General features: G+C 49.3%; 1 protein-coding gene across 1 annotated transcript in view; it reads left to right on the top strand.

The window, feature by feature from the left end:
* The first annotated feature begins 1,599 nt into the window (after positions 1–1,599).
* Positions 1,600–13,218, top strand: part of LOC126525226 (uncharacterized) — a 56,822-nt gene continuing 45,203 nt past the window's right edge. Inside the window, exon 1 of the mRNA XM_072286899.1 lies at positions 1,600–1,608. Within this exon, the coding sequence (XP_072143000.1) occupies positions 1,600–1,608 (9 nt within the window). The remainder of the gene's footprint in view (positions 1,609–13,218) is intronic.

Consider the following 13,218-nt stretch of genomic DNA (forward strand, 5'->3'; position numbering starts at 1 on the left):
AACTGACTGTAAGCATCCTTCAAGTCGATGGTGCTGAATACTTCACCACCGTTTAGGTTTGCGAAGATATCCCTTATTTTTGGCAATGGGTACTGCTCCGTGACACATGCAGCATTTGCGGTCACCTTAAAATCGCCACACAACCGAATGGAACCATTCTTTTTGATAACGGGAACCAAAGGCGTGGCCCACTCTGCACTGTCGACAGGCGAAAGAATGCCATGCTTAACAAGTCTGTCTATTTCATTTGACACTTGCTCCCGCATTGCATACGGCACAGAACGTGCTTTGCAGAACCGCGGGATCGCATTTTCCCGCAACCGCAAATGGACTGCGGGGCCATCAATTAGACCTAGACCTGGCGTGAACAAATCGCCGAACTCCTCTAAGAGTGCGCTAACCAAAGTACTGTCAGGGACATTTTGCTCACCGGAGGTTTCCTCGCCGAGAATGCTGAAGACGGACCTTCCGCTACGCTCAAATGCGCTGATGACATCTCGCCCGCACAAGTTCGGGCCTTCGCATTGCAGTACGGTTAGAGTTGCATCTAGGGCCTTTCCCGCGTACGAGACCGGAAGTTTCAGCTGACCCCTCACGGGCAGCTTGCCAAGAAAGCAGGACAACTGCAAGGACGTCTCGCGGAGCGCAGGCCAGGCATGCCGATGCTTGCAGTATGTTTTCCACGTAATGATGGAGACAGGTGATCCGGTGTCCACTTGCATTGTCAGCGGAATTCCGCTCCAGCAGAGGGTGCGAACCACAGGCTTGACCAAGTTTACCGACGTAGTGTACAAACTCAGTAGACAAAGTTCGTTGTCGTCGCTCTCTGAAGAATGCTCCTCACAAAGGGCCACCCCTTGTTTCCATACACACATCTTAGCTAGGTGCCCTTTACGTCGGCAGCGAAAACACTCCGCCCGGCGAAACTTGCATTTTGCTGCCTTGTGCTTAGTGCTACCACAGCACGGGCAAACGACGTCTTCGCTTGGTCGAGAAGTGCTCGGATGAGTCTTGTGGTAATACGGTTGACCTTGCACCTTGCTCCTCACGGCATGGACGTCGCCATAATCCTGTGTCCTCTCCATGTGATCAACGTTGAGAGCTGCCATCTCTGCTGCTAACGCTATATCTTCGGCTTCTTTCAGCGTCAGCGAAGGTCTGGCCAAAAGCTTCCGACGAACGCCGGTATCACGTAGACCACAAACAAGTCTGTCTCGTAGCATCCTGTCCCGTGCCTCGCCAAAGTTGCAACTGCAGGTCTTCTTCCGAATTTCCACAATGAAGTCCTTCGTTGACTCGTCGGGACGCTGGCATCTGGTGAAGAACTTGTACGACTCCGCTATTTCGTTGCCCTGTGGCGCAAAGTGCTCTGCCAGCAGTTCAAGCAGCTTCTCATAGGTAAGGTCTTGAATCTTCGCCGGCGCGCACCTTACCGTTATTATGCCGACTGTTGCCGTGCTTAAGGCTGCCGTTAGCAGGGCTCGTCGTTTCTTGGAGTCGACGATATCTAAAGCTTCAAAGTAGGACTGCAGACGCACCTGGTAGGCGTCCCAACTGTCGTCCGTTTCGTCGAAACCCGGTGGTCCGGCGTGGGCCGCCATGGAGCAGGCACGGCCCGGTGGTGGGCACCCTCGTCGCCACTGAAGTAACTCGTGAAGCAGTTGGCAAGGAACGAGCGCTTTATTAAAGGTTAGTGTAGCTTTTATAGTCTTTATCTTGTGACGTCAGCCGCAGCCACTGCCGATTCACAAGAGGCAAGGACGGTGAATCTGACAAAACAAGCACGTGTCAGCGGCGCATGCTGATTCACAACAGATACATTCTTAATTACTCTCAGATATCGAGCCTGCTGACAGACGTGCACCGAAAGAAAGAGCCCGAACAAGTTCGTTAGGATGAAGCGTAAGAACGAGCGTTTCATGACCTAAAAATCGTTCTGATGTCACGACCGACGCATCCGACCCCAGACTAACCTAAAGAGCTCGTCGTGCAGTTCCGCGCCAGTGACCGAGGGTTGGGAGTAGTTCTTACATAGGCGAAGCTGGGAGGAGCATCCAGTACTTTACGCTAGCGGCAAGTCAACCAACCGAGAACAAGACTACTGCGCCTCATATAATGAATGCGCCTGCTTGTATTTATAGCTTGGGTGGCGCAGAAGTTGTCTTGCTGTTTGTACGGAGCGAAGTTCACTTTCGAAGCAGACCACTATCGACTGACTTGGCTCCAACAAATCTGTCATAAGAAGGGACGCTTGCTCAGGTAGAGTCTAATTCTACGGGAATATATTTTCACTGTCACTTACAAAAAAGCAAGGTGAACGGAAAATTTAATGCGTTGAGCAGTTTGTTTTAGTAAACTGAGGTTTCGCATGCACTATTTGGTTAGTAGCGGCCATATACATGCTAGGCTGCAGTTCCTATGATCCTTGTAGCGTCAATAGTTTTTTTTTGTATTAGTGCAATTTGTTTTGTTTTGTTTTATGTTTCTTAAATTCTTGCGGGAATCAGCTGTGGCTCTGTTTGCCTTTGAGGAGGTAAGGTGTGCTGTATTGAAGGGTATTTCAACCTCTGCCGTCGAAATTGAGACGAGAAGGTTGAAATTAAGAATTTAATATGAGGCTGGCGGATCAAGGGCAAATGTGTGCGTTTGCACGCGGGGCAGTGCGTCATTGCTTCGTTTGTTTCGACGTTTCTTCTCCAGCACCGGGGACCTGGGAGTTCGGCTACGAAGATTCTAGAAATCAGATTGAGTTTTATTGAATGTAAATAGTAATAAAGTATGAGCATTTCCTTGAGCAATCGTGATGACTGCTTTTTAATTCTATCAGTGCCTCGATTGGCCAGGACAGAGCTGTCAGATGGGATGGTGGAAAATAGTGTGCTTATATTTTTCTGCGTGTTACATGAGCAGCACAACTTATGCAATCAAGACACAAATGGAATATGCATAAATAGACATAAACAGACACGCTTCTGAAGAAACAAATATATTGTTGTGCACAAAATTAATTCATATTGGCGTGGGCAACGTCATTTCATTCTTTTCACATGCAGTAAGTTAAATATCCGGGGTTTAGCTAATTTTTTTCAGCTGACTTAAACAAATAAGCTGATATTTTATGAATTCGAAAAAATAAAGTGTGTCTGGATGTGGCTCTAATATTTATGACACGGCGATAATTTGTCAAGTTGTGTAGTAGATTCATGTGAAAAAATAAATGTAAGGCACTGTCCAAGGGAGAGCGAGATAGAACAAACTTTATTGGTATGCTGGAGATATTAGCCTGGCTGTTCGCCTGACATGCTACTCCAAGAGCTGGGTGATGATTATGATATATACCGCGCTAAACACTTTACAGCCCCTACACTCACACATATACGCACTGTCCAAGATAACGCAGTTAAATTGTATAGAGTGGGTACTTTGACGCCGGCTGGCAATAACAATAAAAATATTTTCGCCAGCAGTACGTCTTTACTGCCTGACTTTCGTCATTTCTGCCCAAAATATTCTCACTGCAGCTGATATTGCGACAGTAGCTGAATTCTCAGGTACAAAGCACCGTGGCCGGGAATCTGCCAACAAATGAAAAGAGGGGCAGACGTGTTTTTGTGTCTTTCTTGCGACTCTCTCAGAGCGCACATTCGCCATCTGTCAAGGACCCCGACCATCATTTGGCCTCCCTACTAGCCGAGAGACCTCAAGCGACCATTTCACGAGTGATTAGCGCCCATCAAGAGTACATACCGGCATCTTTTACACCGGCGGCGAAGCCTTCCTCTCCCCTGTGGTGCTTGCGACAGCCTCAAGTGAATTTTGCTATTGCTGGAATTTAAAAAAAGTCCAATCATCCATCGCCGGCTCTGAAGCAACTTACGCTCCTGTTACTGCACCAGACGTATCATGACCGCATACATATATATACCGATGGTTCGACCTCACCTACCAGCTCAACTGCCGCATTCGTCGTTCCAGCCAAGAACGTTACAGTTAAATTCAAATTGTCGCACACGACTACATCTACATCGGTAGAACTTGCAGCTCTCCATGCCGCTATGATGTACATCACCGAAGAGCCAACAGAGAAATGGGTCGTATTTTGTGACTCTAAGGCAGCCCTTCACAGCATCAAGTCCGCATTACGTCACAGAACTTACGAGCAAATGACATCTGAAATCAGGGAACTGCATCACCATGCTCTGGAAAGAGGACACCACATTATATTTCAGTGGATTCCTGCTCACTGTGGCATCGTCGGCAACAACCTAGCTGACGAGGCTGCCCGGTGTGCCCACGAAGATACCAAGACGCGTCCAACACCTTTGGGGAGGTCGGACGCTGCCAGAGAACTTCGCCAACTTGCGCGCAAGAAGTCCCAAGATCTCTGGATTTCAAGTGGCTTCAATTGCAGATTACGTAAACTGGACCCCACGCTACGGCTACAACTGCCATCTAGCCTTTCCCGCGGCGAAGCAACCTTGTTGTGTCGCTTGTGGCTGGGAGTGGCGTTCACGAACGCATACTCCTACCGTATGGGAATGGCCGAGAAGCCCGATGTGCGACTCCTGTGGGTGCGAGGAGACCATCGAGCACCTATTGTGTACCTGCCCTCGCTACGATGTCCAACGCCTCTCTCTGCGGGCAACTTTACGCAGACTGGACTCGAGGCCTTTCACCGAGTCAAGGATACTCGGACCGTGGCCACACCCGTCACTGGCTCGAAAAGCGATTCGTGCACTAGTGCGGTACTTGAAGTGCACGGGCTTAACAGACCGTTTAGAGTGTCCTTGTGTATGGCGTCCCTCCTACACGTACTCAGTGGTTACTCTCTCCCTTACATCCTCTTTCTATTCCCCTTTCCCCCACCCCAAGTGTAGGGTAGCAAACCGGATGCTGTTCTGGTTGACCTCCCTGCCTTTCCTACCCTTGTTTTCTCTCTCTCTCTCTCTTGCGTCGAGCGACGCAGCTGCATATGGCTGAGTTATCAAGTGGACCCTCGGCATGTGCAAAATAAAGATGAACAGGATAGGCATTTAGATTATCAAGCACACTACACCTGCAAATTATACGCGACAGCTAGGTGGAACAGCACAAGCAAACCACTTTACAGGCATATTCTGTGGGCATAAGTCATTTTAAGACTCTGACTGCTAGCAAAATAAACAGGGAGATATTACCTAAAGAACTTCACAGTCATATTACGCTGGTACTAGTCACAAATTGTGTTGGCGAATCATTTAAGGTCAATAGAAGAGACAGACGCTATGAACCACAGAATGAACAACCAAGGCAGGTCTTTAAAGTACCGGCCACGTTTCCTTTGGCCGAGTGAGTGAGTGAGTGAGTGAGTGAGTGAGTGAGTGAGTGAGTGAGTGAGTGAGTGAGTGAGTGAGTGAGTGAGTGAGTGAGTGAGTGAGTGAGTGAGTGAGTGAGTGAGTGAGTAGTGAGTGAGTGAATAAACCTTTATTTGGTCCAGCAAATCGCGATAAAACGCGCACCCGGCTAATCCCACGACGGGACTGACAGATCTAGTCTGCCGGCCCGATCGCGGGCGCGCTGGACGGCCAGGATTTGGTCCTCAAAGACAGGACTTCGCAGGAGCGCGTCCCACTCTTCCTTGGTGAACTTCGGGCCCAGCGACCTGCACTCCCAGAGCATATGAGGCAACGTAGCTACCTCACCACAGGCCGCGCAAAAACAATTCGGATAAATCTCGGGATATATGCTATTAAGGGACGCCGAATTTGGGTAGGAGTTCGTTTGCAGAAGTCTTAGTGTGACCGCCTGCGGCCTGCTTAGCTTGGAGTGAGGTGGGGGAAAAACCCTTCTCTCTAAGTAAAAGAATTGAGTGATTTCGTTGTGAGTGAGAGGAGCGTCTCTGTGTCCGGGGAGAGAGTCGCCCGATCCGAGGGCAGCGTGGTCGGGAAAGCCACGCGCAGCCTCGTGGGCCGACTCATTGAGGTTCAGAGGAATCCCCTCAATCGCCCCGACGTGTGCAGAGAACCAAAGGATCGAATGTATGGAGGTGTTGCCGTGTTTGGCGCCTTTCAGAATTTGAATTGCCTGCCGGGCTACCCGGCCTTTCTGGAATGCACTGACGGCCACTTTAGAATCGCTATACACCCTTTCTCTTCGACCGTCTGGCATGGCGAGTGCAATGGCCACTTGCTCGGCCACCTCTGGGTTCGTCGTCCGGACGGAAGCACAGTTGATGACTTTGCCCAGCGTGTCAACGACGGAAACCGCAAAAGCCTTGCCGTCTCGGTATGCAGCTGCGTCCACGAAGCTTGCTTCGCTCATGTCCTTGTTTATTTGCTTTAGTAGTTTCAATGCTCTTCCCTTGCGGCGACCTGCGTTGTGAACGGGATGAACGTTGCGGGGCAAAGGGGCGACCACGATCTCCTCCCCTATTTCTCTGCGGATTTGGGTGTCTTCAGCCAAGTTCTTGGTGGGTGCGAGTCCGATCTCCTCGAGGATACGCCTGCCGGCCGGCGTGGTGGACAGCCGAGTTAGTTGGGCGCGTTCCTGAGCCTCGGCTATCTCCTCCATGGCGTTCTGTATGCCGAGCCGAAGGAGGTCCTCTGTATGCGTTCTGACGGGCAGCCCGAGGGCTCTCTTGAAGAATTTTCTAATGAGGGCATTAAGCTTTTCCCGCTCGGCTCTGAGCCAGTTGTGCATGGCCACCGTGTAGGTGAAGTGTCACAGCACAAAGGCCTTGATGAGCCGAAGCAGGTTGTCAGCTCCTTGAGGCCACGATGTCTGTTCGTGACCCTTCAGACGAGCGAAAAGCATTGTCGGTTTTCGCAATTATCTTGCGTAACGCAGTGCCGTTGCCGCCGCATGATTCAATGAACATACCCAGGACTCTGATGGTGTCAACCTTGGGTATCGGGTCACCGCTCCGAGTGAACAGGTGAATGTCACTTTCCGAGACCGGTTTCCAGCCCTTGGGCCTGCGGCCTTTTTCTTTTCTATAAAGGAGAACCTCAGATTCTGCTTATAGACTCTGTTAGAATTAGTAAGGTGACCACCGCTGTGAACTGCTGGCAATACTTCTGTGATCCTGCCGGCAGAGCATTCCATTCCAACAGTGTATTTACTCTAACTTCATGGTCAGAGAATTGCATGTTTCTTTTCACATGCATGCCACTTTGCCAGAAAAGCTGAATTTATAATGAATTTGAAGGAAGCTGCCACTTCTCAACAATAGTATGCTCATTCGCCGTGCCATTGGTCACTGCACAAGCTGCTTGTCGTATTGGGCATCAGCGTGAATCGAGCTGTGTAGATTCGTTTTATGCAAGCTGCTAGTGTCCGTTCAATATAAAGCTTGTTTGCGTAATCTAAAATGCACCTCATAATTACCGATATTGACATGAATGTCCCCATGAGAAAAATGAAGGCTGCCCTAAATTTCCATTTAAGACACCATTGCAATCACGTGCATCCGCACTTCACGACAGGTGTAACTTTTCCATTCCTTCCTAAATTCGTCCCGCTGAAAGAGGTGTATGATTAAGTGTAAATTAAACTTTCGAAGTAAATCAGATTTCTATCAAATAGAAACGACCGGTTCGACAGAGCTTCTCTATTAAGAAAGCTACCCGCAATGCTTATGCAGGGTTCGCTTCAAAGCACACGCACATTGCACAAAACGAACACTTTTACACCTAGTAACGCTGCGACATATGGCACATATTAAGATTTGTATTTCCTTAACACGCTTCGCACAAACAGGGAACAGAGGGCTCGAACTTGACACGTTCTGTGGGTATTTGCAACAATCACGACGCGTCGCATCAAGTGAAACACCTCACGCGGAGTAGCGCATGACGAATGACAGCGATAACGAGGCAAGATAGCTTATAGGTACTGTTCGTATTATCATTTGTGAAACTTCAACAGGACTGTCGTTCGCCTACACACACATACACGCACTGTTACGTGCGATGAGCCTCATAGAGAAAACACATCCAAATTTCATATGCGGGGTTGGGCGATCACACACTTTTCACTTCGACTCACAATGAACGTGTATCACACGAAGAATGCACGTATATGTGATATCCTTGACTTTCACAATGCACACGCGAAAAACAGCACAAAAAAAGAAATCGGCGGCTTCATTTCTTCGGACTCTCGAGTAACACAGCACACTTCCTGCTATCCGTCCGTTTCTGTTGACGATCGCACGCACTGGAGAGATCAGGAAGGGTGCAACGGTTTGCAGCGTTCGATGACAAACTCTGCGGATGCTGGACAACTCTTGTAATGATCATTAATACCACAAAAACAAATTAGCGCTGCAGCAAACGGGGCCCAGGCCTCGAGCCTTGCTTCACTTCGAGCAAGCACCGTGTTTGCCATGAAGACGTCCCACCCCAGCAGTCTAATGAGAGGGCAGATTTGCGGTGGCCGCACAAGGCAAAAGTTCCCGAACGCTTTTCGTGACGTCAGAACGGTCGTGAACGGCGGGCCGCTCATGATCGCTTGCGTGCGGTGCGACTTGCGGCGCTGGTGCCGCTCGAGTCTAAAGCGACATTAAGTTAAGGGGCCCCTCACCAGGCCCCATGACAATTGTTGGTTATACGCTGGAAGTTATTACGTGTCCTCTAGGGAGCGTTCTGGCACAAAAAGTTTTCATATCGGCTCATTAATAGCCGAGATAGAAATATTTCAGTGCCGCGAACCCTTGATTTCAGAGAGCGTCTTGCTTAGCAGACGCTCTCTCCACTCGCCCCGTCTAGCGTTCACAAGCGAAATTCCTTCCCTGCGTTCTCCCATACTACAGCGCGAGGATGGCGTTACGCATACGTCACAGGCCCCACCTTCATTTTTTTTTCTCCTCGCTTTTCTTTTTCTGCGCCACGCATTTCCGCTGACCGCGCCATGCGCAAGCTGTTGTCTCGTTCGCGCAGCGCACGATTTTGCGCGCTGTGCGTAAGGAAATATGACTAGCGGTATAATTCAGTGCTACACGAATACTGAGGCAGAACAAGCGAATCGCAGAGCGTGATCACGCTGTGGAACACAGTAGAACATCGCATAGTTTCGGTACCTGCGCACGTGACCACACGACCGTGGGAACAAGCAGAAGAAGCGGAAGTACATCTCTCTTGCTTCGGTGCGAAGTAAAACAAAAGAAAAAAAAAACACGCAGACATCCCTTTGTGTGTCGTATTATTTCCCTAAACTTCAATTCGTCAATTCAAGCAACACATCGCACAGATAACAAATGTCATGAATAATTCTCGAAGTCGCGTGTCACCACGAGCGACGTCACACTGCGGACACGATTACGTAGGCGCAGGAGCCCGACTACTTCACCGTCCCTCTAAGGGTGGATTCGCCGCGAGTGAAGAGGAAAACGGCGTTCGCATTGAAATTTCAGGCCATACCGCGGCGCGTAGCGATGTAATTCTTTGAAACACGACCGTTGGCGCGCATTGCATGCTCTGCGCTTGTCAGCTCAAAATGGTCAGACCTGGTGAGGGGCCCTTTAAGGCAGAAAGAAATTCCCGCTTGGTGCCACTTTTCAGCCTGTGCTGCTGCACAGGACCAACGACCGATAATTTCTTGCTCAAGCGGGTTATGACCAGTGGCTACTGGCAGCGAGCCGCTTGAAGTGAGTTCTGGCTTTAACGGAATGTCAAACCCAGAATGCTTGTTTCGGTTTTTGTGGTTATTATGTTACTCCGCAGGAATGCGTAGAGAGACTGACTAGGTGATCGACTGAGCTGTGTGCTCCCTGACTTGAGAGCCGTATATATGCCTGCCCTGTTCAGTGTCTTTCCCCCGCCGCCCATGGCGCTCGTTCTGAGCATTTCTTGCAGCCTTCTGCGAAACATGCAGCATCCCTCGCGAGCAGCGGGACCGCATCACTGTCGCCCCGATCCCACGAAACGTCCATCCAGAACACAACGTGGGAAGACGTCGGGCGCGCGCGGAGGCTCTCCTGGAGAAGGCTCGTGAACGGGCTTCGGAGAACAGTTTCGTAGACGCAGCGCGCTACGCCGACGGACAGGCCTTCGTTGTAGTTAGCATAAATCATGAAAGGCAAATAATGAACGCAATCTCTATTCGGACGACGTCCTCTGAAGTGGCAGAGCAGGCTGCAATAGCGATGGCCTTATTGGACGACAAGAGGACATCAATCTACAGTGACTCGATAACAGCTGTTAGGGCATTTGCCAAAGGAACCATATCCGAGCTGGCCCTAGGGATATTAGGAAGCAAAGAGATCAAGCCACACACATTGATCTGGTTTCCAGCCCACATGGAACAGATCGAGGGTGTCCCGCCCAACCTCAATGAGTCGGCACACGGAGCTGCGCGAGGGATCATCAACCGCGTAGCTACCGGGCAACGTGACGCCGGGGGTACTGACAATCGGGACTCTCCTTCCTCGTACACCGAAATTGCTAAGCACTTTTACTTGGCTCGGAGGATCTACCCCCTTCCACATTGCAAACTCAATAGACCTCAGGCTTTGACACTACGGCTTCTACAGACGGGGGCATACCCAAACCCCCTACTTCTTCACAAGATGTACCCCGTAATTCAGACGACAAATACATGTGCACTATGCAATGACTTAGCGAACTTACCTCACATGCTCTGGCGATGCCCCGCGTTACGCGGCGATGAAAGTAACACTTCTTCACGCTGGGATGCTGTCCTACACAGCCCCAACCTCGAAGAACAGTTATGGGCTGTCCAACGGGCCCGCGACGTGGCGGAGAGGCTCGGCCTCTCTGTCCCGATGTGGGAGCGGCCCGCTGCGCGCCCTAAAGGACCCTAATAAAGTTTTTTATCCATCCATGCATCCATATGCGAAACATTTCTTGATAAAAAAGAACTGCATTTCCAGAATTTGCCGTAGATATCGTCACTGTTTCAATGAAGTATTTCATTCTCGCCGGAAAAATTTCAGCTATTGATCTTTCTCAGGCAGTCACAAAAAAAAAAAAAAATACCAAGAGCACAGTCGACATTCCTTAATTCGGCACTGCGCAATTGATCTCATAGGTAAATTCCCTCCTGTTTGAAAGAATCTACTGATTCTCATACTGAGTAAATTGAGGAAAGTACCCCTCAGTTAAACTTTCCATGTCGCACACCGCATGATTTGAACGTTTGGTAATCGCCGATGCCTAGATTATGAGCACGGTCATACATGCTATAAATACGCTTATATTATGCAGAAATCAGACACGCCTTGGTGTCTGAACACCTACGGAGTTCTGCCTATGTGTGTAGGTGGCGGGGGTGATTTACAGTAACGTTAGTGGCATTCAGATGGCTGGCGGAATGCGATAATGCTTGTAGCATGTCTCGGGTGCACTTTAAGTAGCACCAGGTCTCCAAAGATAAACGGAGCCCTCCTTAAGATTAAAGCGGCGGGGAAGGCCCCACTTTAATCTTGCATTTCCAATTCAGCCTTATCTTCCTATCAACTACGTCTTCCATAAGCACATTTAAACTAACGTAGCGAGCCTCAAACTTGGTCGCCAGAAAAGAGAAGGGACCAACATTGCGCTGGCTTTCACGTAGTCCAAGACTGCACTCTGCACTTCTGATAGGTCCAGTTTTGCTCTGGAGCATTAAACTCCGTCAACGAGCGAATGAATAAATTACGTCATCAGTTAGATACACTAAAGTTGAAAGGCCTGCGCCACTCTTCTCCAAGCATATCGAGTGACATACTCTCAGCGTTGCGTGGAACTAACTGGCAAAGTGAGCGAATAGGAGAGCTGAGGGAGGCAAAGCAGAGGAGTTGCGTGGGTGATAACGTAAATTTGACTCGACACGATGGGAAATCACATACTTGCGTGGAAAACAGTGCTTACGCTACGCGATGACTAATGAGTGGCTCTGCAGGCGGCTTCATTTTTATCACAAAATTAAAAAAAAATGTTTGCTCTTAGAGACCGCCGAAGCCTTGAAGGTCGTTTCAGACTCGGAAGGACCGCAAGGTGAAGTAGAAGCTTGTGTCAGATTGCAGGGCTTACTGCTTTATGGATGACGAGGAAGCCAGAAGCCTTCACGCTATGTATGGCTGTGAAAGAGTGTGTGTGCAATTTTCGTTCTCGAGAGCACCATCACAGTGCACGTAATGAAGCTGGAATTCCTTTTCCATTGTGAAATCGCAGCACACACTTCGCGAAAAAAGTAACTTCAAGTTGCTTCACTTGCGACCACTAAGTCAAACAAGGCTCACTACATTTTACAACCTGGATTTGGGTTACCAATTGAATAACATATCTAGAACCCATTCAAGAGCACTCATTCTACTGCGACTTCATTTTACATTGATCACACGCAGTTCTTGAAAAACCCTCTTTTGCATTTCCGCTTGCACAGTATGCGGACACTTTCTCAGACGTCAACAGGGGCGCTATAACGTAAGACTATTCCAATATGTTTTTATTCCAATCTCCTGATGTCAAATTTGCGTAACCGGCGACGCAAGTATCGGGCGGTTACCAGAAGGGTTGTCTGAACAGACCAATAAAACGATCTCCTCGTTCATGGGAGGTCACTTTTGTTTGCTTGAAAAACGAATAACATCGCCTACACAGAGCTGGTTGTCTTATCTAATTGGCTGACAAGAGGCGAGGAGCGCACTGAAGTGGAGAGGGATTCAATGGGGCCGAGCCACTGCACTGAAAATCGATAACCAGATAGAGAGGGTGGTACCGGTGTCTGCGATTGGTCCGCTTCCTTTTGCTTAGTTGTGGTGGCTAGTCGACAATCACGGCGGCATGCAACGGAAGCTTAAGAATGACGCTAGAATGGATTCTCAGCAGAGAAGAGTTGGCAGAACGAGGTTGTAAACGGGCCGAAAGTGCTCAAAAACGTTACAGGGCCACGCAAGAAGTTTTATTATACGCAAATAAACCCCTGATCTCTGGCAGGTCCGAGTAGCCAGTGCCTGAGCGATCGGCGGCGGCCATCTTTTATTCCTTTCAGAATGGGGCAGCCTGCGGCTATTCAGAAGAAAACTCAGTTTTGTTCGGCATATTAATGCATCTTTATCGCGTACACGTCACTTTGACGCGCGAGTTTTTGTGGTTTTGTGACGTCGCGTGACAGGCAGGTGAAGTTGGTGCAGCCCGAAATCTTTTGACCAATAGCCGAGGGCTAATGGCGAAGAGGCGTCGAATCAGAAAGAACTATTTTGCTTTTGTTGTCTCAAATCATGCATAATCAGTGTGT

This window comes from Dermacentor andersoni, chromosome 3, assembly GCF_023375885.2.
Source record: "Dermacentor andersoni chromosome 3, qqDerAnde1_hic_scaffold, whole genome shotgun sequence".
Taxonomy (NCBI): domain Eukaryota; kingdom Metazoa; phylum Arthropoda; class Arachnida; order Ixodida; family Ixodidae; genus Dermacentor; species Dermacentor andersoni.